At 44.7% G+C, this 22,349-nt stretch overlaps 1 protein-coding gene across 1 annotated transcript; it reads left to right on the forward strand.

The window, feature by feature from the left end:
- The first annotated feature begins 10,830 nt into the window (after nt 1–10,830).
- On the forward strand, nt 10,831–21,704 carry LOC137085078 (C3a anaphylatoxin chemotactic receptor-like). Its single transcript, XM_067451636.1, has 2 exons — nt 10,831–10,867; nt 20,738–21,704. Exons 1-2 carry the CDS (start codon nt 10,864–10,866, stop codon nt 21,670–21,672), a joined length of 939 nt encoding a protein of 312 aa, XP_067307737.1. The 5' UTR covers nt 10,831–10,863; the 3' UTR covers nt 21,673–21,704.
- Nucleotides 21,705–22,349: the final 645 nt, after the last annotated feature.

Genomic DNA, 22,349 nt, shown 5'->3' on the forward strand with positions numbered 1-22,349 from the left:
CTTCATATGCAGGGTTTTCCACTGTGTGACAACAGTGTCTTGAAAGTTTTTCAGAAATATGTATAATAACTCCAGCAATGGCTGAACTCCTGTTTATGTTAAACATGTGTCCGAACCCAATCCTATTAGTTCATGTCTAGCTGGTGCTGGAGACAGCATTTACTGAAAAGCATCTAAACTTCAGGGTCAAAAAGTAGAGAAAAGGCACCAGCACCTCCACTCCTAACAGATGTCAGGGGGTCACTTTGAGAAAATCACACTCACATTTTGCTTTTGCATCAAACCTATATAACTCATTATACCTATAAATATTTAGTTCTCTTTGTTCCAAATAAAAGCATGTAAAACACTTTGAATGGGATAATATAAGTTACTGCATAAATGTTTTCCATTGTATGTGCAGTTTCACAAATGTGTTTCCTCAGGATGTTACACATGCAAAATAAATAGATGATAACCAAACACAGTTCCCTTTCGGGGAACTCGAGCTGCGTCGAAACGCTGTGAGAACGCCTCTGCGTTAATGCGTCGTGAAGCGCCTGTAGAACCATTCCATCGGAAAAAAGATCGATCGTCGCCGACGTGATGACGTCGCCGACGTGATGACGTCATCAACCGGAGACTATAAAAGGTCCGCGAACACAAACAGGAACTAGCTTCTGTGCCTTCAGTAAGCGATCTGTGTGAACCTGTCTGTCTATTTGGTGTTTTTGTCTGTCTATTATCAGAGATTTTCCACCCTTTTGTTAAATATTTCATATATTAACAGAAAAAAGAGAAAATAAAATAGATAGAAATGGCGAGTGAAAGCAGCAATTTCAGAAAGTGTGTTCCTCCCTGCCCACGCTACATCACGGGCGGGGACACACATCTTCTCTGTGTTGCATGCTTGGGAGCGCAGCATGCCCAGGCAGCCCTCGAGGGGGCTGCTTGCGAGCACTGTGAGCGTATGCCACTGAGAACGCTGCGCTCCCGCCGGGCACTCTTCGAGGAGGGTGCCTCGGCTCGTGTTCCCCGCGGCTCTGGTCCCGCTGCTGCCGAGGCAGAGCGGAGGCTGCAGTCGTGGGGTTCACAATTGGATGTTGCAGAGGGGTTTGAGACGGGCACTGCCTTATCTCTGCCCTCACCTGCTCCATCCAGCGGTTCTTCTCGGGGCTTGGAAGCACGCATTGCGGTTTCTTCCCCCCCGAGAGAGCCGCCGGTGCTCCAACTATCCAGCTCCGAGGAGGTGGACGTTGAGAGCATCGCGACTGAAGATTCGCCACTTCAGTCCCCTGTGAAAAAAAAAAAAAAAAGTGGACTTTACAGAGGGGTTTGAGACGGGCCCGGCCTTATCTCAGCCCTCACCTGTATCGTCCAGTGTCTCGTCTCGGGGTTTGGAAGCCCGCTCTGCGGTCTCTTCCTCCCTGGGCGGGGCACCGGTGCTCCAACTATCCAGCTCTGAGGAGGTGGACGTTGAGAGCATCGCGACTGAAGACTCGCCACTTCAGTCACCCGCTAGTGAGTTGAGGTTCTCACGAGAGCTGTGGCCAGGTTAAATATAAAAATAAGAAATGACTGGCTGGCTGAAATATCTGAATCCCATCGAAATCAGAGAGAACGAAATTAGATGAGCGATTCCTGCCCTCTCGTGCAAAGCATCAACGTCCTGCCATTCTTCCCTGACCTGCACACCGAGGTGTCTAGGTCATGGAGGAAACAAGCGGTATCATATAGAGTGGTCAGCCCACATACATCTGCATATAGTAATATATTTGGGCTGAGACACTATGGTTATGGGGCGATGCCGAAGATCGAAGAGACGCTTGCGAGCTATCTCTCGCCTTCAGCTGCATCGTCCCTGGCATTTCCCCTCCGAAGGAAATCGGTGCTTACCTCAGCACACGGTACCCGTCTTCCTTCAGTGCCCACAGGGGGCCGCGCTGCTAACCCCGCCGCAATGTCAGGGCGCAGAGGGTCTCCGCGGGCCACCTGAGGGTGGTCCGCCCCCTCCTCGGAGGGCATGCGAGCAGTCAGGTCAGGTGTTCCCTGCCGGTTCGCCGTTTCAGGGCACTGCACTCGCTGCTCAAATTACACCAGAGGCCAGCCTCGAGAGGCTGGTTCCCTTAGTTTCCCCTCCGTGGGAAGACGGTGCTTACCTCAGCATACGGTACCCGTCTTCCTTCGGTACCCTCAAGGGGCCGCGCTGCCAACCCTGCCGCAATGTCGGGGCGCAGAGGGTCTCCGCGGGCCACCTGAGGGTGGTCCGCCCCCTCCTCGGAGGGCAGGGGAAACAAAAGGACGCTGAGGGTAGTCCCCTCCGAAGGGAAACGGTGTTTACCTCTGCCTACGGTACCCGTTGTCCTGCAGCACCCTCTGGGGGCCGCGCTGCCAACCCCGCCGCAATGCCGGGGCGCAGACGGTCCCCGCGGGCCACTCGAGGGTGGTCCGCTCCCCCTTCGGGGGGCTCCCGAGCAGTCAAGTCAGTCGTTCCCTGCCGGTCCGCCGCTTCAGGGCACTGTGCTTGTTGCTCAAAATACACCAGAGGCCAGCCTCGAGAGGCTGGTTCCCTTAGTAGATTTTCTAGACGAGTGGAAACGTCTATCGAATATATCTCAGTGGGTCCTGCAGATAATAGAAAAGGGGTACGCCATTCAGTTCAGAAGTCGGCCACCTCCTTTCTGCGGTGTCCTACCTACAGAGGTGGGCCCGGAGCAGGCTCTGGTAATGGCACAGGAAGTAGAGACACTCCTGCAAAAAGGGGCTATAGAGAGGGTTCCCCCTCCCAGCAGGGAGTCTGGCTTTTATAGCCGTTACTTCATCGTGCCGAAGAAGGATGGGGGCTTACGCCCGATATTAGATCTGCGGCTATTGAATCGCTCGGTGGCCAAGCTCAAATTCAAGATGCTTACACTCAGACAGATTGTAGCGCAGGTCAAATCGGAGGATTGGTTTGTCACCATAGACCTCAAAGATGCGTATTTTCATGTCTCCATCCTTCCACATCACAGGAAGTTCCTGAGGTTTGCCTTCGGGGGAGAGGCATACCAATATCGTGTACTTCCCTACGGTCTAGCACTGTCACCCCGCACGTTCACCAAGTGTGTGGATGCAGCTCTGGCGCCGCTGCGTCTACAGGGCATCCGCATACTGAACTATATCGACGACTGGCTGATTCTAGCGAATACAGAGCAGATGGCGGTTCAGCATCGAGATGCTGTTCTCGCCCATATGTCGAAGCTGGGGTTGAGGCTGAACGCCAAGAAGAGTGTGCTTTCTCCGGCTCAGAGAACCACTTTTCTAGGTGTGAACTGGGACTCGGTAATTATGCGGGCGCAATTATCGCCAACACGCATAGCATCGATCCTGGCAGCCGCCAAAGAACAGAAGCTAGGCCGAGCCGTCACTGTGAAACGGTTCCAGAAACTGTTAGGTCTCATGGCAGCAGCGTCCAACGTGATATCTTTTGGCCTACTGTACATGAGGCCACTGCAGTGGTGGCTCAAAACAAAAGGGTTCTCCCCGAGGGGAAATCCGCTCCGCACGATCAAAGTCACGCGGCGATGCCTACGTGCTCTGGTCATGTGGAAAAACCCGCTCAGGGTCCCGTGTTGGGGGCTCATGTTCGTCGCGTAACGCTAACGACAGATGCCTCTCTCACGGGCTGGGGGGGCGACCATGAGTGGTCGCTCATCCCAGGGTCTATGGCAGGAACATCAGCGGCACTGGCACGTAAATCGGCTAGAGATGCTCGCAGTGTTTCTTGCATTGAAACAGTTCCTGCCCGACCTCAAGGGGCCACCATGTGCAGACAACACATCGGTGGTCGTCTATATAAATCACCAGGGGGGTCTGAGGTCCCGTCCGTTGGACAATTGGCACATCGGATCCTCCTGTGGGCCCAAGGGAAATTGCTGTCAGTCAGAGCAGTATATATCCCGGGGGTCCTGAATCAGGAAGCAGACAGCCTGTCGAGGCAGGGGCCGAGGCCCGGGGAATGGAGACTCCACCCAGAAGTGGTGGAGCTCCTATGGAAGGTATATGGGAGCTATTTGCTTCGGCGGAGAGTTCTCACTGCCCGCAGTAGTTTCTCTGACCCATCCAGCCCCGCTGGGGTGGATGCCATGGTACAGGGGTGGCCGAGGCTACCTCTGTACGCCTTCCCCCCGATTGTCTTGCTTCCAGGAGTTCTGGAGAGGGTACGCCGGGACGGGGCCCAGGTACTCCTAGTGGCTCCGTACTGGCCGACCCGAGTATGGTTTTCGGACCTGATATCTTTCCTGGAAGGCTCTCCGATGGAGATTCCGACCAGGAGGGATCTACTCTCTCAGGCGGGCGGGAGATTCCTGCACCCACGCCCAGAGATGTGGAAACTGTGGGCCTGGCCTCTGAGGGGGCTAGGCTCATAGAGGAAGGTCTCTCGGCCGAGGTCGTAGAGACCATCCTTCACTCCAGAGCTCCGTCCACGAGGAAACTGTACGCTCTGAAAGGGAAACTTTTCTCAGCATGGTGCAGAGAACGCCAGTGGGACCCAGTTAACTGCCCGGTTGGTACAGTGCTGGAGTTTCTGCAGGCGAGGTTCTCGGCAGGGTTGACCCCCTCCACAATAGAGGCGTACGTGGCGGCCTTGGGTGCCGTCCACGTCCCTTTGGGTGGAGTGTCTTGGGAAGACACCCTCTGATTACACGTTTCCTCCATGGCACTTTAAGGTTGAGGCCTGTTATGCACTCATGTCTAGAGTTTGCACCGGGGTTTTCTCATCCCAGGCCGGGTTATGTCCCCAAGGTTCCTACGAGCCCACGGGGCCCCATTACTCTTCAAGCATTCTGTCCTCCTCCTTTCACGACGTCAGACCAGGAAGATTAATCTGCTGTGCCCTGTTAGAGCACTAGATACTATGTCCACAGAGCTGCCCTGTGGAGGAAAACTGATCAGCTGTTTGTCTGTTTCGGGCCCCCTAAGAAGGGGCCCCAGTATCTAAGCAGAGGATGAGCAAGTGAGTGGTCGAGGCCATCTCACTTGCTTATGAGGCGGCCGGGCAGCAGTCTCCTCTGGCTGTCCGGACGCATTCAACCAGGGGTATGGCTGCTTCTTAAGCACTTTTGTCGGGGGCGTCCCTCCACGATATTTGTAAACGCGGCCGGATGGTCGTCTCCTTTAACTTTCGTCAGGTTCTATGAACTAGACCTGGCATCTACAGTTGGGGCACAGGTACTCTCGTAACCGTGTGCGCTTCGGCTTCACACATACGAGACACTTGGTCCTATGGCGATGTGGGTATAAGCGTTCTCACAGCGTTTCGACGCAGCTCGAGTTCCCCGAAAGGGAACGTCTCAGGTTACGTATGTAACCCTAGTTCCCTGAGGGAACGAGACGCTGCGTCGCTCTGCCATACTCCCGGCGTGTCCGTGATCACTTACTTCAGGCTTTATCAGAAGCTAGTTCCTGTTTGTGTTCGCGGACCTTTTATAGTCTCCGGTTGATGACGTCATCACGTCGGCGACGTCATCACGTCGGCGACGATCGATCTTTTTTCCGATGGAATGGTTCTACAGGCGCTTCACGACGCATTAACGCAGAGGCGTTCTCACAGCGTTTCGACGCAGCGTCTCGTTCCCTCAGGGAACTAGGGTTACATACGTAACCTGAGACGTTTTTTCGTGTTTTTAAAGGACAAAAAAATAGAGGTGAGTTGCCTGCAGACCTTTAAAGAAAACTGCATTCAAATACCAAAATCACACAATATGGCCACAGGCACACAATTTAGCAATATTAGATAATTGCTAACTTTAAATAGGACCTGTTATCGCCTTTTACATAGTCTAGATTTTGGGGTCTACAATATTTTCATGTGCATGTTCAAAAAAACTATTTTTCGCACATTTTACATTGTTGCAGTGCCTCTCTTTTTCGTCTGTGAGTAATAGTCTGTTTAGTTCCGGTCTCTGTGAAGCCTCTCCTTCTGGAAAGCACAGTGTGCTCTGATTGATCGGCTTGACCAATGTGTTGTGATTGGTCAACCACTTCAAGCTGGTTTTGAAAATGTCACGCTCCTCAACCATAACTGCAAGGTTTCCACACACTATTTACACAACTTAACCAGACCTTACCCGCATTATTTTGTGTATGAACAGAATTGAACCCTAAAATAAAGTGTTTCCCACATTCCTGACAAAGATTGGTTAAAAGTAAAGCAGAGGGATGTTCCTGTGAAAATGATTGCGGATATGCAGATCTTTAAAAAAGAAAAGCTGTTCCTGTACATCATGTCTGGTGTAGAGTTGCCATAGCCGCCTAGCTCTTTGCAGGTTTCTCTATAGTTGAATTTCTTAGATTATAGTTTTTTTCTCTATTGATTTGACAGGTCACTCAGAACTCAGGTCACTGTTCTCAAAACACTTTGTCTTGTGGTTTCATGCAAATTACAAATCACATGCATACATTTCTCAAAACACTGTGCACAAAATTCTCAAATGATGTCATAGTTTCAGGAAACCAAAACATTAATATATCAGGGAAAGAAAAAACATTTTCAGCTCTTTTTATCGGTTTAACAAAAAACACAATGATTTGTGTGCACCCCCTCCCCCCACAAAAACAACAACAACAACAACAACTATTTTATAAAATATTAATAATAATATACGTATTATTAGATTCTCAGTTGCACTTGAAATGTTCTCAACTAGCCTCAAATAAACATCTGGTGAGAATACACAAAACAGGAAATGCAAATTAATTTGTTTGCACAGGGGTATCAATTACAAAAACTATAAAAAGGGGAAAAGAAAACCAACAATAAAAAGAAGGATGGGAAAAGGAAGAGGTGTAAGAGTGAGAAAGATTTTGGAGAGGATTGAGAAGGGGTAATATTTAGAGGAAATGAACAGTGTAAGAGTTAAAAAGACATGATGGGGAAAGGAGAAGGACAAGAAGAGCTGAGGATGTAGGAAGGGGAGTAGAGGGAGAAGAAACAGGTAGAGTGGAAGGCAATGTATTAGTGGAAGGAGCAAAATAAGAAAATACAAGACATGGACAGAGGAGAAGGAGAGAGGAAGGTGTAGAGGAGGGAGGAGATGTAGAATGATAGGATATAGATGGGTTTCAAATGAAATCAGAGCCACCCTAATTGACAATGTCATTACTTATGAACAAAGAGTTCAGCCCAATAAAAAATGGTGCCCCATTTAATGTCCCTGGACAACAAGAGCTGCAATCCACTGGTGTTGGCACACAATTCTGTCTTGGGTCTGCACAATACACAAAGGTTTCTACATTTTGAAACTCTCAATGAAATCCACTCTCCACAGTGTGATCAGGAGCAAAATTAGCAAATTGAAATTGTGTAGTTGTTTTGGATAATTTCCAATTTCACCATCCAGCACTGGTGCAAGAGTGGTTTGAGCATCAGCCACATTTCAGGATGGTGTTCCTTCCAGCAAATTCTCCTTTTGGAGACGGACAGTATATGATCACAACCCTTACAACCTAGTAAGTCTTCACGTGATAGAAGACACTTCTGGAGAAGTTGAGGCACAAGGGTGGATCCCGTTAGAGAAGAGATTGCTCGTATTAGACTGAACAATTTCTCCCCGGCCATAAAATCATTGGCTCAGTTGAGCTTTACATTCCTTCCTGATCTCCTTACTGAGATCAGGGGGGGGGGGATGGCAGAGTATACATGGCAGCGGGTCAGCCTGGTAATACTTTATACACAATGTCGGTGTTACAAGCGTACTAGGAGGATCTGCTGAGGGATCTCAATCAGGGAAAAAAAAAAATCCCTGATGCAGTGTGGCAGACATGCGCCACACCAGTGATATCAGGGCCCAAGGGCCAGCATTGCGAGAGCATGTGTGGCGGTGTCTGAGGGTCATGCTCATAGGCCAGTGTCGGGGCCTGAGAGCCAACATCGCCTCTCGTGCGCCCTGCGGTTTAGGGCTGGGCACAAAGAGTCAGACTCCTAGAGAAGAGGAAAGGTGTATCACAACGTGGTTTGCGTGGATGAAATGACTTTTACACTTTTACACCTCTTCTTCATCATCTCCCCAGGTGCTTCTTACATTCGGCCCGTGGTGGGACCGTGAAGTGACGATACTCTAGGTCGCGCCTGGCTGGTATGCGCCTCAGGGCATGGCATCAAGTTGGCCTAGGCTGCTGGTGGGATGGTGGTGGCGTCTTGCAGTGGCAAGTTACCCCGGGCTCCTGTCAGTACATCTGCAAGAGCTTGTATCCCTACCCGGCCTCCCCTCAGTTCAGGGTCGTCCGGCTAATGCCCACCCCCTTTTCTCTGCGTTTGGGGGCTGTTATTAATGCAGAGGGGTGTGTTGCAGAATGGATAGCGACTTTGCCAGAGGTTGTGGGGCGAGGTAGGCATCTCTTCGCTTGTGCGCAGTTAGACTAGTTTTGCTAACCCTGCCCCCCAGAGCTTATTGTGGCTGCCACTTTTGGGCGGCCCCTGGCCTCATCCTGGGAGGGACGGCCGGTTGGTAGTATGTGTTAAATGCTTCACTTCTTGCTCTGTGTCTTCTGCTCCACCTTTCTAGGGCTTGGGCGGAGCTGTACTTCACAACCATCTGCATCGCGTAGGTTGGTCGGATGCTCCACTGGAGCCGTAACACTGCCATGGCTGATGCCCTTGCACGGCCGGCGGGCCACTGGATGAACAGACGGCCGTCCTGGAGGCAGGTGACGTAAGTTGTACTCCCCTTGCTTTAAAGGGTTCAGGGCGTTTTTTGCTGAGTACACTGCTGTTGGCAATGTGTTTTAGGTCCACGCTGGTAGGCGCTGCCCGGGAGACTGTACCATCACACAGAGAGCCCTACAGGCCACTGGAATGGACCAGCTTCAGGAAGGCTGTTAGCAGCGAGAAGCCAACTGGGGCAGTCCGTGCAGTTGACTCCAGGACAGTTGGTAGGCCTCCTTGCAACAGAGTACTGACGTTGTGGCCCATGTGTGCCGGGGAGGGTTTTCCCCAACGATGTCGGCAGTAGCAGAAACCTTGTCAACGAGCAGGCCATTACTGGATGTAAAGATCTACGTCAGCCAGCAGACAAGCCACTGTCAGCCCAGGGTCGCAGCGGCTGGTTTTTCCAAACCGGCCAGAAAGATACGTGGGCTGCTAGCAGGTAGTAGGCCCCTCCAGGCCTCCCTGTAGGTTCGCTGATGGGTAGTAGTTCTCACCAGGCCTCCCTGCGGGAATCCCCTGCTAATGGGCACTCGGGTAACTGAAGTTATCATTATCTGCACTGTGTATAATATCATCCAAAGTATTAGAGAATCTGGAAGGGTCAAAGTACTGAAATCAATATCATCCAACAGCGGCCACAAATGGGCGTTATCGTGCTGGTGGGGGTTACCATTTTCGCAGACCGGAACGCCCCCTTCTTCTTCTTTGCCTCTTCTGCTGAACTGCTAGCTGTCAACATCCAGAATAATATGTTCAACATTCGCTAGTTAGTTTTTCTCAAACAGAAGCTTTAAAAAAATCTAGCATCTTGCAACATGACAACATGACTTTGCGTAAACACTTTCTAAAGCCAAGGGGTGTGTTATTTGTATGCATTTTGAGATATCCACGTGTATGTCTACGCCGTGTGATTCCCAGTGAATGTCTACGCCAAAATGAACCATCATATGTGTGTGTGTGTGTGTGTGTGTGTGTGTGTGTGTGTGTGTGTGTGTGTGTGTGTGTGTCTGTCATGTAAAAATGTAAAAATGCAGAATGTTTCTTGTGATGGGTAGGTTTAGGGATCAGGGTTGGGTGTAGGCAATCATTATTGTGATTGACATGGCCAATGAAATTTTTTGTAAGGGATTACCGCTGAACTGAAATCACGCATATGGAAAGGGGAAATGACATCATACTCAGTGTGCCTTGAGAAACTCATTGCGATTGGTCGATGAGACGCTACCAGGAACACCCAACAGGCATTCTTGTTTTATGATGGGAATGCCCAAGCCGCAGTTGGACCCTTCTCATTGAAATGGCCAGCATGCAGTTCAGATTTTTCACCAATAGAAAACTTTTGGCACCTCATGTCACAAAGAAGACATAAGACAGTAGAGCCACAAAGTGGTAAACATGGCCTTGTCCCAACTTTTTTTAGATGTGTAAATTTAATGCCCTTAAAATATCAATTTTCTCAGTTTAAACATTTGATATGACATCTATGTTGTATTCTGAACAAAAAAATATTTACATTTTAAACTTTAACATCCTTGCATTTTGTTTTTATTCACAATTTGTACAGTGTCCCAACTTTTTGGAATCAGGTTTGTAGTTTGTGGTTAATCATTTGATAGTTTGTGTGTAGAACACAGTTTTTTAGAAGAGTTTAAATAGTTTTGAATAAATTGTCTGCTTTTGCAAGATATGTGATGTTTTGCATGTTGTGTGGTTTTGTGTGTAGAGTTTCAAGAAATTGAGCCAGAGTTTCAGAAATTGTTTAAGCAATAAAAACATGAAAATACATAAATAAACTCTAATGTTTCCTTTTTACTCCAGTCAAAACATTCTAGTTGTGTGACTTTCAGATTAATCACTGAAACATAATTGTATGATTCATTTCACATTGGCACTGTTATTCAAAACAACTTACTGTATACATTTTTCTCAGCTTATGTATTTGAATTGAATATTGCACCATACTCTGTGTTTGAGCTATGGGAACATTCTGTGGCAGTAAAGGTTCTGCGGTACATGTCCACTTCTCACTGTGATGCCATATACAGCTGTAATCATTTCATCAAGTCTGATGGCCAATTTCTCTAGGGTTGTACCAGGTTTGGGTGTCTGGTATAAAACAAACAATCTGTTAGCAAGATTAAGAAGATAAACCAAGATCAAGACTCGGCTTGTCCCGGTGCATTAACAGCTCATAAATGGGTAAGAACTGAATAAAACTCTCAGAATATAGTGAATGTAAAACTGTTTAAAATATAGTCAATACAAACAGGATACAGTGCCTGCTAAAACCATGAATATATTTTCCTCACAGTTTGAGAATGGCGCTGTTGTTGAATATATATACGAATATAAAAGATTTAGTTACATTTTGATCATTTAAGGGGCATATTATTCATATATGCATAAAACTGAAAGACAAATCTTATTTTTACACATATTTTGGGAAAATCCTTTGAAATGTTTCACAAACTCAACTATACACTGGGCAAATTCACTACCTCGTGACTGAAAACAGCCACAAAATTAAAATGTAATATATAAATATATATATATATTTATTTTTAATTTTTTTTTGCATAAATCTATTAATCAACATCGAAACTACTGAATGTTTAAAAAAATCTTGATTTTAACTGTTTAATTGCCAATTTCATAAATAATGTCATTGATTTGGGGAAAAACACACAAACTGTAATTGTGGACTGGATTTTTTTTTACCTTTTATCACAGTCTTGGACGTGTCTAAGATTAGAAAAAACATTGGCTTTGATGCATTGTTAGTTTTTATGCAGCATAAGATTTTAATTTTGTTCTCCCTTATTTACTCCTCGTGGCTGTTTAAGCCCCACTGACTTCCATTATAACCACATTGACCATGACACCATATACTCATGCATTTTTGATTGTTGATGGTTTCCCCTGTTGGGAAGAGGTAAAATTTGTAATTTTTACAGTTGATAACCAGGTGGCACCATTAACCCTTTAGATAGGACTGTGCAAAAAAAGCTTAGTTTCTGACCTTTCTATGGAGTTTTCTATGGAATTTTCTATGGAGTATTATAGCATATTAGTGTGTCCGAGTGAGTGTGTGAGTGACTGTGTGAGAGTGAAAGTGTGTGTGAAAGAGTGTGTGTGTGTGTGTGTGTGTGTGTGTGTGTGTGTGTGTGTGTGTGTGTGTGTGTGTGTGTGTGTGTGTGTGTGTGTGTGTGCGTGCATCCGTGTGTGTGTGTGTGTGTGTGCGTGCATCCGTGTGTGTGTGTGTGCGCGCGTGTGCATGCGTATGCATGTGTGAGTGCGTGTGTGTGTGTGTGTGTGTGTAACCTTTGAACACTTGCGTTTGATAAAATCAAAATATGCACCTTAGCTCTCAGAACTACACGGAGTAAACCAAAACAAAGTGAGTGTATTTATACACCTGCTGTCTTTTGATGGTGAGAAGTGTAGACTAAACAAAAAATATATAAGTGGATTTAACCACTTGCATGCCATTCTGCTGGTCATTTGATGGTGAGAAGAGCAACATGAGAAGGGGCTTGAATTGTAGCGAAGTTTTGGAAATTATTTTGCAGCATGACCCCTCCGGAGTCACGCCTCTGACTCTCCTGAGTCTGTGGTGTCAGAGGGAGAAGTCAATACATCCTGCAGCTCACTGGAGGGGTCAGGCTGCATAATCATTTCTAAAACTTCGGTACAATTCAAGCCCCTTCTCATGTTGCTCTTCTCACCATGAAATGACCAGCAAGATGGCATGTGAGTGGTTAAATCCACTTATTTTTTCAGTCTATACTTCACCATCAAAAGACAGCAGGCGTATGAATACACTCACTTTGTTTTGGTTTACTCCATGTAGTTCTGAGAGCTGAGATGCATATTTTGATTTTCTCAGACACAAGTGTTCAAAGGTTACTCACACACTCACTCACACACACTCACTCGCAATAATATGCTATAATACTCCATAGAAAAGTCCATAGAAAAGTCCATAGAAAACGTCTCTGGTTACGACTGTGACCTTTGTTACCTGACAACAGGGAACGAGACGCTGCGTCAGCTGACGCTACGGGGGAATGCCTCCAGCGTGACCGGTGTCTGAACTTCTATCAAATTACGGCAATCCTATTGACCGGTGACAGCCTATGATGTCATCAAGGTGCGACCAGGAAGTATATATGGGCGCCTTGCAAACATGACATTAGCTTCTTTGTCTGAACGGACTGTTTGGCAGGCAGGCCTTGAAGCATGGCAACCTGACGCAGCTTCTCGTTCCCTGTTCTCAGGGAACAAAGGTTACAATCGTAACCGGGGACGTTCCCTTTCGAAAGGGAACTCGCGCTGCGTCAGCTGACGCTACGGGGAACGATATACCCATGCCACCATGCTGAGGGGAGTGCATGCCCCTTACTAGCAGTGACAACTGCCTGGACAAGAGTTCGAAAGAAAAGTCTGAACCACTCCCCCTCTGGTCACACTAGGCTGTCAGTGACAGCATTCCCTACGGTCATAGCCCAAGCTATATGCCTAAGAGAGGACCTTATTAAGTGTTTTATCTGAGGTCTCTTCTCACATACACGCCAGGCGGGACCTAGAGTATCATCGTTTTACGGCCCCACTACGGGCCGATTGCAAGAAGCGCCTGGGAAGATGCTGAAGAAGAGGAGAAAAGTCAGTTGTAATTCTTAACTCACCCACCAGGGGAAGACCATATCATCCACGCCAACCGCGTTGTGATAAACCTTTCCTCTTCTCTGGGAGTCCGCCTCTTTGCGCCCCGCCCTCAACCACGGGGCGCACGAGAGGCGATGTTGGCCCTCAGGCCCCGTCACTGGTCTATGAACGCAACGCCTCCTGCCTGCCTGGGACCGGGATCTCAGCGGCATGCGGGTCCTCAGACACCACCGCACAGGCTTTCTTGATGCTGGCCCTCGGGCCCTGCTATCGCTGGTGTGGCGCGTGTCTGCCGCTCTGCATTAGGGTTTTTATTTATTTTATTTTATTTTATTTTTGCACTGATTGAGATCTCTTCAGCAGACCTTCCCAGTAAACTTGTAACACCGAAATTGTGTATAAAGTAGCACCAGGCTGACCCGCTGCCATGTATGCCCTGCCATCTAATAAACTTATCATTAAAAAAGCTCAGATGGCAGGGTTGGAGCTCTCAGTGTTCCCGCCTACCTGGACTGGAGATTACTCTTAACGACAACCCGTGGCGAGAACACCTATCCAAATCCACTCATCTTCCAAACATCAGCCTTCATACCCGCTGATGTCAGTGCACATACTGGATATGGGTTCTTCCATGCCCTCCCGATCTCAGTAAGGAGATCAGAAAGGAATGGAGGCTCAACTGAGCCGATGATTTTATGGCGGGGAGAAATCAACCGTAAGTCTAATACGAGCGATCTCTCCTCTAACGCGCCCACATGGCAGCCGCAGCCCTTGCAGCGCGTACATAACATTCATCGGCTCCGCATACACGTTCAGGATGGCTGCTAACTAGTCTATCTTCTTCCCAGCCATCCCTAAGAGCATTTCTAATAGATCTCGTCAGCCGCCAGATCGCCAGAGGGAACCGCCCTCTTGTGACGATCGGCAAGCCCCATACGAGGAAACATGACGTGCGTCCGCGCTCAGCCTCGGCGTGAGTGGGACCATGTCACTAGTCTCAGATGCAACCATCCTCTTCCCTCAGGAAGAGAGTCAGACGAGAGCGGAGCAATCTCATACTGTGTTTAACAAACGCTCCCGTTGCACACAAACAAACAAACATCTCCATAAGAGCTTGCCTGTGCACGCTCTTAATCCCAGGCAGAAATCAAATGAATTCAGATTACCTTTGACTTGAAGCATTCAGACAAAACAGTCCCTGAAGACGAAAAGCTAGTGTCATGTTTGCAAGGCGCCCCTATATATATTTCTTGGTCGCACCTTGATGACATCATAGGCTGTCGCCGGTCAGTAGGATTGCCGTGATTTGATAGTAATTCAGACACTGGTCACGCTGGAGGCGTTCCCCGTAGCATCAGCTGACGCAGCGCGAGTTTCCTTTCGAAAGGGAACTCCATTGAAAAGCCAGAAACTAAGCTTTTTTTGCCACCTGGTTATCAACTGTAAAAATTACAAATTTATCTCTTCGCATCAGGGAAAACCATCAACAATTAAAAATGCATGAGTATATGGTGTCAGGGCTTTGCAATAAAAAAGTTATAATGGAAGTAAATCGGGCAAAAACAGCTACAAGGAGTAAATGAGGGGGAAAAAAATAATCTGATGCTGCACAAAAACTAACAATGCATCGAAGCCAATGTTTTTTTCAAATCTTTGACATGTCCAAGACTGTGTTAATAGGTTAAAAAAAAAATCCAGTCCACAATTACATTTTGTGTGTGTTTTCCCCCAAATCAATGACATCATTTATGAAATTGCCAATAAAAGAGTTAAAATCCAGATTTTTTTTTTTTTTTTTTTTTTTTTTTTTACATTTAGAAGTTTTGATCAGGACTGAGGCTGATTAATAGATTTATGCAAAAAAAAAAAAAAAAATTATATATATATATGTATATATACAGTCCCTGACAAAAGTCTTGTCGCTTGTGAACAAATTGACCTAAAGTGCCACTGAAATATATTTCTAATCAAGATTTTTATTTAAAGAAATGGCCCATTTTAATCCCACCAGTTTTTGTGAATGTTTCAGTGAAAAACTAAACTTTCAAAAAGTATTCCAATATTCACAGCTTGGTAAAGCCCATTGAGTCAATTTTTGCAAAGACATAAGTGTTGTCCGCCTTGTCATGTGAGCTTCACCTGTGACTAATAATGGATCAATTAGGTCTCAGGTGTGTATAAAAAGAACCCCAGTACACTAGACCTTCACATCAACTGCAACTAGACCTCTGCAAACATACCTAAGATTCACCCTGAGACTAAAGTTTTGATTATCGAGAGGCTAAAGACCAGATCCACTGCTGATGTGGCAGACACATTCAATGTTTCTCAGCATCAAGTACAGAGGATAAAAAAAGATTTGAAGAGACTGGAGACATTTTTGACAAGCCCAGGTCAGGCAGACCCCGCAAGACAACTGCTCGAGAGGACCGTTTGTTGGCTCGAAAATCCAAGGCCAGCCCATTTGCCACTGCAGCAGAGCTCCACGAGACCTGGTCACCTGAAGTCCCTGTGTCAACTAGAACAGTTTGTCGGATTCTGTCATGAAATAGCCTCCATGGTCGAATCAGTGCCCAGAAGCCAACACTAAACAAAAGGCAATTGAAAAACCGTGTGGCATTTGCCAAGGCCCACAGCCTGCTAAAAGGATGGACGCTGGAAAAGGAGCAGAAGGTGGATTTTTCAGATGAATCTTCTGTTGAATTACCCCACAGTCGTCGCAAATATTGCAGGAGACCTACTGGAGCCAGAATGGATCCGAGATTCACCCAGAAAACAGTGAAGTTTTGTGGCGGAAAAATCATGGTCTGGGGTTACAGTACATCCAGTATGGGGGTGTGCGAGAGATCTGCAGGGTGGAAGGCAACATCAATAGTCTAAAATACCAAGAAATCTTAGCTACCTCTTATATTCCCAACCATAAAAGAGGTAAAATTCTGCAGCAGGACGATGTTCCATCGCATACTTCCATCTCCACATCAAAGTTTCTCAAGGCAAAGAAGCTCAAGATGCTCCAGGATTGGCCAGCCCAGTCACCAGACATGAACATCATTGAACATATGTAGGGTAGGATGTAGAGTGCGGATCGGGCTGCATTTTTCTGTCCGAGCCCGACCCGCGTCCGACAGAGCAGTAACCGAACCCGACCCGAGCCCGACAGGCATTCAAATATTTATGTCCGAGCCCGACCCGAGCCCGACAGTTAAAATCTATTTTTTCCCCTCATATACTAATGACACACACGTTTGTTTGTGTGGAAATCCCGCTTTTATTAAGCAACTGTAAGGAAGGCATTCTGAAATGTTTACAGACGAGCGCATCAGCGCGCACACGGGGCATCAAACGTTACACAGAGCCCAATCAAATAGCCAACTGAAATTAAATGAACAAAGGTCTGCTAAAAATGGCCCAAGCTAACAGAACAAAACATTAACGTAACACAATTTAAATGCTTATTGAAATGAAAGTCATCTTACCAATTTTCTCAAACTGTGGTTCCTAAACTGCAACATGGGATCTATTTACATAATCTATCCATCAAAGTTTAGGCTAATCGAGGTTTTATGTAGAAAAAGGATTGCATCAACTGCGGATGGCTTCAAGGCTGTCCTGCTGCCAGCAGCGCTGAAGTTGCGCTCACTGGAATGACAAGGATGCCGCGGGCAATATGCACGCACGTGTTGCGAGTTGTTGTCACGGCGACATAAACAAATTTCCGCATGCAGGAAGACGGATGTTAGGGTTATATAATGCATGTATTTTAATCACAAAAACAAATCATTGCATCAAGTTAAACAGGCCCATTGGCTACTTGCATAATAAGCAGTTTTAAATTTAAAAGGTTCAATGCCTTTTCGCGCTGACGTGACCGAGCCCGACCCGAACCCGAACGTCATTTCTAAATATCTGTCCGAACCCGGCCCGACCCGTCGGGTACCGTCGGAACCCGTCGGGCTCGGGTCGGGTATCCATCCTCTAGTAGGATGAAAGAGGACGCATGGAAGACGAAACCAAAGAATATTGATGAACTCTGGGAGGCATGCAAGTCTGCTTTCTTAGCTATTCCTGATGACTTCGTCAATAAATTGTATGAATCCTTAATAAATTGTATGAAACCGCATGGATGCAGTCCTTCAAGCTCATGGAAGCCATACAAGATATTACATTTGGATCTCAAAGCACTACAACTTAATTTGCTGACATATTTTTGTATTTGCAGTAAATATGTTCAATTTCTGTATAGGCGACAAAACTTTTGTCTTGTCAAAATTTGACCTTTCTGTCTTGATTAAATGATAAATATTTTTTCTGTGAAAATTATTTATTTCAGTGCATTAAACATCATTTGGGAGGGTTTTAGCTTTTCATATGAGCTATTTCTAACACCAATTGATTAATTAAAAGTCAGGTCAATATCTACAGGTATATTTCTACAAAATAGATAAGCGACAAGACTTTTGTCAGGGACTGTATATATATATATATATATATATATATATATATATATATATGTATATATATATATATATATATATATATATATATATATATATATATATATATATTAGGGGTGTAACGGTTCACAAAATTTACGGTTCGGTTCGATACGATACACTGGTGTCACGGTTCGGTTCGGTACGTTTTAGATACAGCAAAAATAAAAAAAATGGCAGATAAATTACCTTTTTTTATTTTTTAAAACTAACTTCTTTTTTTTTTTCATTGAACAAAGATGGAGCTATACTTTACCCATCTTCTATGTAGTTACAGAAATAGACATTAGCTCTTTACAATAGCTCTCTCCACACTTTTATCACACACTACTGCTTCTGTCATCCCTGTGGCCAAATCCTCACTTGTGTGACTCTCAAGGGGGCGTGTCTGAAGAACGTGGCTGTTCAGCTCCCATTCATAATGTAATGTGCCGTTACAGTCAGGTAGCTTTGTGTAGCCGTTGACGTCCAGCCGTCTGTTGTCAGAGCAACCGCTGTTGCTTTGGCCAATTGGTTCTCTATTTGGGCTTTTGTTTTTTAGTACAAAGCAGGAATTACTGGCTAAAATGGGCTTGTGAAGTAACATTGTAACGGGGCTCAATTACTTTAAGCACGTTCTTAAAACTCCGTCTGCAGTGCGTTTTGCGCTGCGTATGCGGTGCAGGAGCCGCACGCCCTGTTGTCCTTTCACATATGTTGCGTTTTCAGTCCGCAACCGTTAACATGGGTACAGAAAAAATACGCACCGCATAGGCTTCGCACTGCAGACGGAGTTTGTGTGAAACGGGCGTAAGGTCTCATATCCGCGGCTATAAATGTCTTTTGCCATTTGAATAAGTTGGAAATGTCGGTCTAAATCCTGCGGGGATAGTTTGTGGGATAGTTTGTGGCTGTTTCTTCTTTTTATCGTCTTGTTGTCGGCGTAAATGAGTTGACTGACATGACATGAATTATTCCCGCTGCTGTACCATCATGTAGCAAATGCGACATACCGTTGTTTTTTAATCCATCACGCTTGCCAACACCATCATAGCTTACAGAGAATCCAAAGTTCACCAACACACCAGACCCGTTGGTTATTGGAGGATCTTCTATTTCTGGTCTGTTAAACGCAATAGCCATTTTGCAATGAGCATTCAGCGTGTACTGAGTAAGCGAGCACCTGACTGAGCAGTCTAAAAAATATTTGTTTTTTGTTTTTTTCTCTTAGTCAGGGGCATTGCCTGTTACGTCGTTTTGGTTATTGGCTTCCTTGTTGAATGCATAATATTATATTTTACATACTTTTTTATTTTCCAAATCTAATTAATTAGACCAAGAACCGTTCGGTACATAATGCGTACCGCATACCGAACCGAAAGCCTTGTACCGAACGGTTCAATACGAAAAAGTGTATGGTTACACCCCTAATATATTATATATATATATATATATATATATATATATATATATATATATATATATATATATATATATATATATATATATATATATATATATATATATATTATTGATAATAAGTGCATTTTGTTTTTAAAAATTTAGCACATTTTCAAAACTCATGTGGACTCATTGCTTTCATTATCAGTTCACTCAAGAAAAAGTATTTCACAATGTGAAAATCAATGATGTGATTGATTTCCACATTAATGGCTAATTGTCACATTAATGGCCATGAAGCATGATAACAATGCCAAAAGTTTCTTGTTCAAAAGTATGGACTCCTCATGACAAGACAAATTATTTATTTAAAGATTAAATCAGACAGCGGAAATGATGTGAAGTACTGTAGCTTAAGTTAAATATACCTTTTACATGTCAGTTCATGGAGAAATAATTTGTTGTTGTTCTTCTTCTTCTTCTTCTTCTTCTTCTTCTTCTTCTTCTTCTTCTGCTCCTGTTGATGATTTTCATTTTGTGGCTATAGAATATTAAGAATATAGAATACAAGATTTGAGAACAAAAAAGTGTATTTTTTTTAAACAATTGCATTTTGGTGTATAAAACTGTGTGGGAAAATGATGTTGCACACAAAACACAACAATGTTAAAGGTGGGATAAGTGTTATTTCAAAACCATTTTAGAAAAAGGACTTGGGCCGAATGGAATAACAAACCTGTAGCCAATCAGCAGGTAAGGGGCATGTCTATGGTGAGAAGAGAGGCCCAGTGCACGTTATTATTCAAAACACACGAGTCACACAGGACGGACATTAGCCAAGAAAGAACTAATATATACTGGCTTTAGCTTGAATATGCTCGTGTGTCGTTCATTTGTTTGTCTATTTGAGATCATATTGTGGCTCACTTGAATGATGATAAAGACCTGTTCATTTCCACACCGTATGGAGCATCTAAATCCCCTCAGTGTTTCAAGGTTTCAAGCGTCAGCTCACAAAATGTGTTCGACAGGTAAGATACTACTCCTCTAATATACCGGTATGTTTGTTTCCTCTTTACATCTATATTACCCATCCGGTCACAATTGTAATATATGTTGTTAGCTGCTCTATCAAGCTTTATAGTCATGAGAACTGTTTGTGTTTTGTGATCGCTATAACTCAAATCTTGTCATTTTTGTAATATGTCATTAGCTGGACTGTCAGCTTGTGTTCTATCGAGTTGTAAATGAGAACGGTTTGTGTTTTTGTGATGGAAGGGGTGACTTCTTCATTGAATATTCGACCTGGATTAGTTACACACAGAATCTGCCATAGTCGTTGCCTGGGTTACGTATGTGTGGGGCGGAGCTATCAGTATAAGGCCGAGACCCTTTTTGGGGGTATGGGCGTGTTCGGTTTGGTGATTTGAAATAACAGCAACGGTTACCAGATAGCACTTATCCCACCTTTAAGATCAAAAACAAACCTAAAAGCAGCCCTCACATGTGTTTTTTCTCTCTTTCTTTATAGAGGCCACAAGTTATGGACCTGAAAACTTGACCGGAGGCAAAGCAACAAATGATACCACTACTCAACCTATGAGCTTAGGCTTTGGGATCACTTTAATATGCATTCACATTGTCACCTTTATAGTGGGTTTTATTGTAAATGGACTTGTCATAATTCTGACTGGCTGCAGAATGAAGACAACAGTCAACTCTATTTGGTTTCTCAACTTGGCGATTGCAGACTTCATCTTCATATTGTCCTTCATCATAGCTTTTTTTTTCTACTTTTATTTTCACAGATCCATTTATGTAATACACACTTTCTTCATGTTGATAAAACTAAATCGGTTTGCTAGCATTTTTTCCCTCGTAGTTATCAGTCTGGACCGATGCCTGTGCACATGGACGGTTGTTTGGGCTCAAAATAACCGAACTGTATTTAAAGCCAGGATCATCTGCATGATACTGTGGATTTTATCAATCGGTGGCTGCATCCCTTTCTTCACTTACAATATATTTACTTCTACGTTTCTGGCCACATATACATTTTTAGTGGGCTTTCTCATCCCCTTCCTGATCATTGCATCTTCACACATTGCTATTGGAGTACGAATCAAACGCCTCAAAATGGGGAAGCAGCTCAGGTCATACCGGGTCATTATCGCTGTCATCCTGGCATTTTTCATATGTTGCTTTCCATACTATGTTTGCAGTCTTGTTCTACAACATAATGCAATAGCAATGACAGTCAGTGCCTATCTGCTTTTTCTGAACAGCTGTCTGAACCCCATTCTCTATGTGTTCATGTGTGATGAATATAAGAAGAAGCTTAAACAGTCTCTGCTGCTGGTGCTGGAGACGGCGTTTGCTGAAGATCACCTGGACTTTAGAGGAAGGCAAATACAAATGGATGAGCAGAACCAGACAAACACCTTTAAATCAATATTAGATATATAGAAAAATATTCTCTAAATGATTTAAGTGACACCATAACGCCAAAAAAACAACAACCATTGGAGTCATTTTTATAGCAATGCTTTTAAAATCAGCAATTTCAAACGGGAAATTTCTCTAATGACTAAGGAAACATTATATGTGTTTGTGAAACTTTTTATAAATCCAAATATGTAACATCTCAATTTATATTACTGATTTATGTTTGAACTTTATTGTGAATAAAACAAACAGTATATCAGTGCATCAAAAATATGTGCATTTGATTGTAATTCATTTCCTGTCATGCTCTCATTTGATCAAATTCTTTTTGAAGGCTTCTTCCACCTAAAATAATCGAATAACAAGATACATCATAAATATAGCCTATACAGTATAATATCTGGTAAATTTTCAAATAATTCAAATTAAAAAAAGATAACGTTTGACAATGTAAGCATTAAAGTTACCTGTAACAAGTTCTTAGGTAAGGAAGGAAGAGGACAAGGGGTCGGCTGGACTGCTGACATCTCTTTATTGGGTAAATAACTCAAACACAACGTGCACACTTCAGCGTCTGACTTTCTTTCAATATCTCAGTTCACTTCCGGGTTCGCGGCACTTCCGGCTTCCGGTTTCTCAAGCTGTGTCTCATTTCGTTAAATTTCGAAGGCTGCATCCTCCGGAGGACATGTCCTGTG

Source organism: Pseudorasbora parva, chromosome 8, assembly GCF_024679245.1.
Source record: "Pseudorasbora parva isolate DD20220531a chromosome 8, ASM2467924v1, whole genome shotgun sequence".
In the NCBI taxonomy this organism is placed as follows: domain Eukaryota; kingdom Metazoa; phylum Chordata; class Actinopteri; order Cypriniformes; family Gobionidae; genus Pseudorasbora; species Pseudorasbora parva.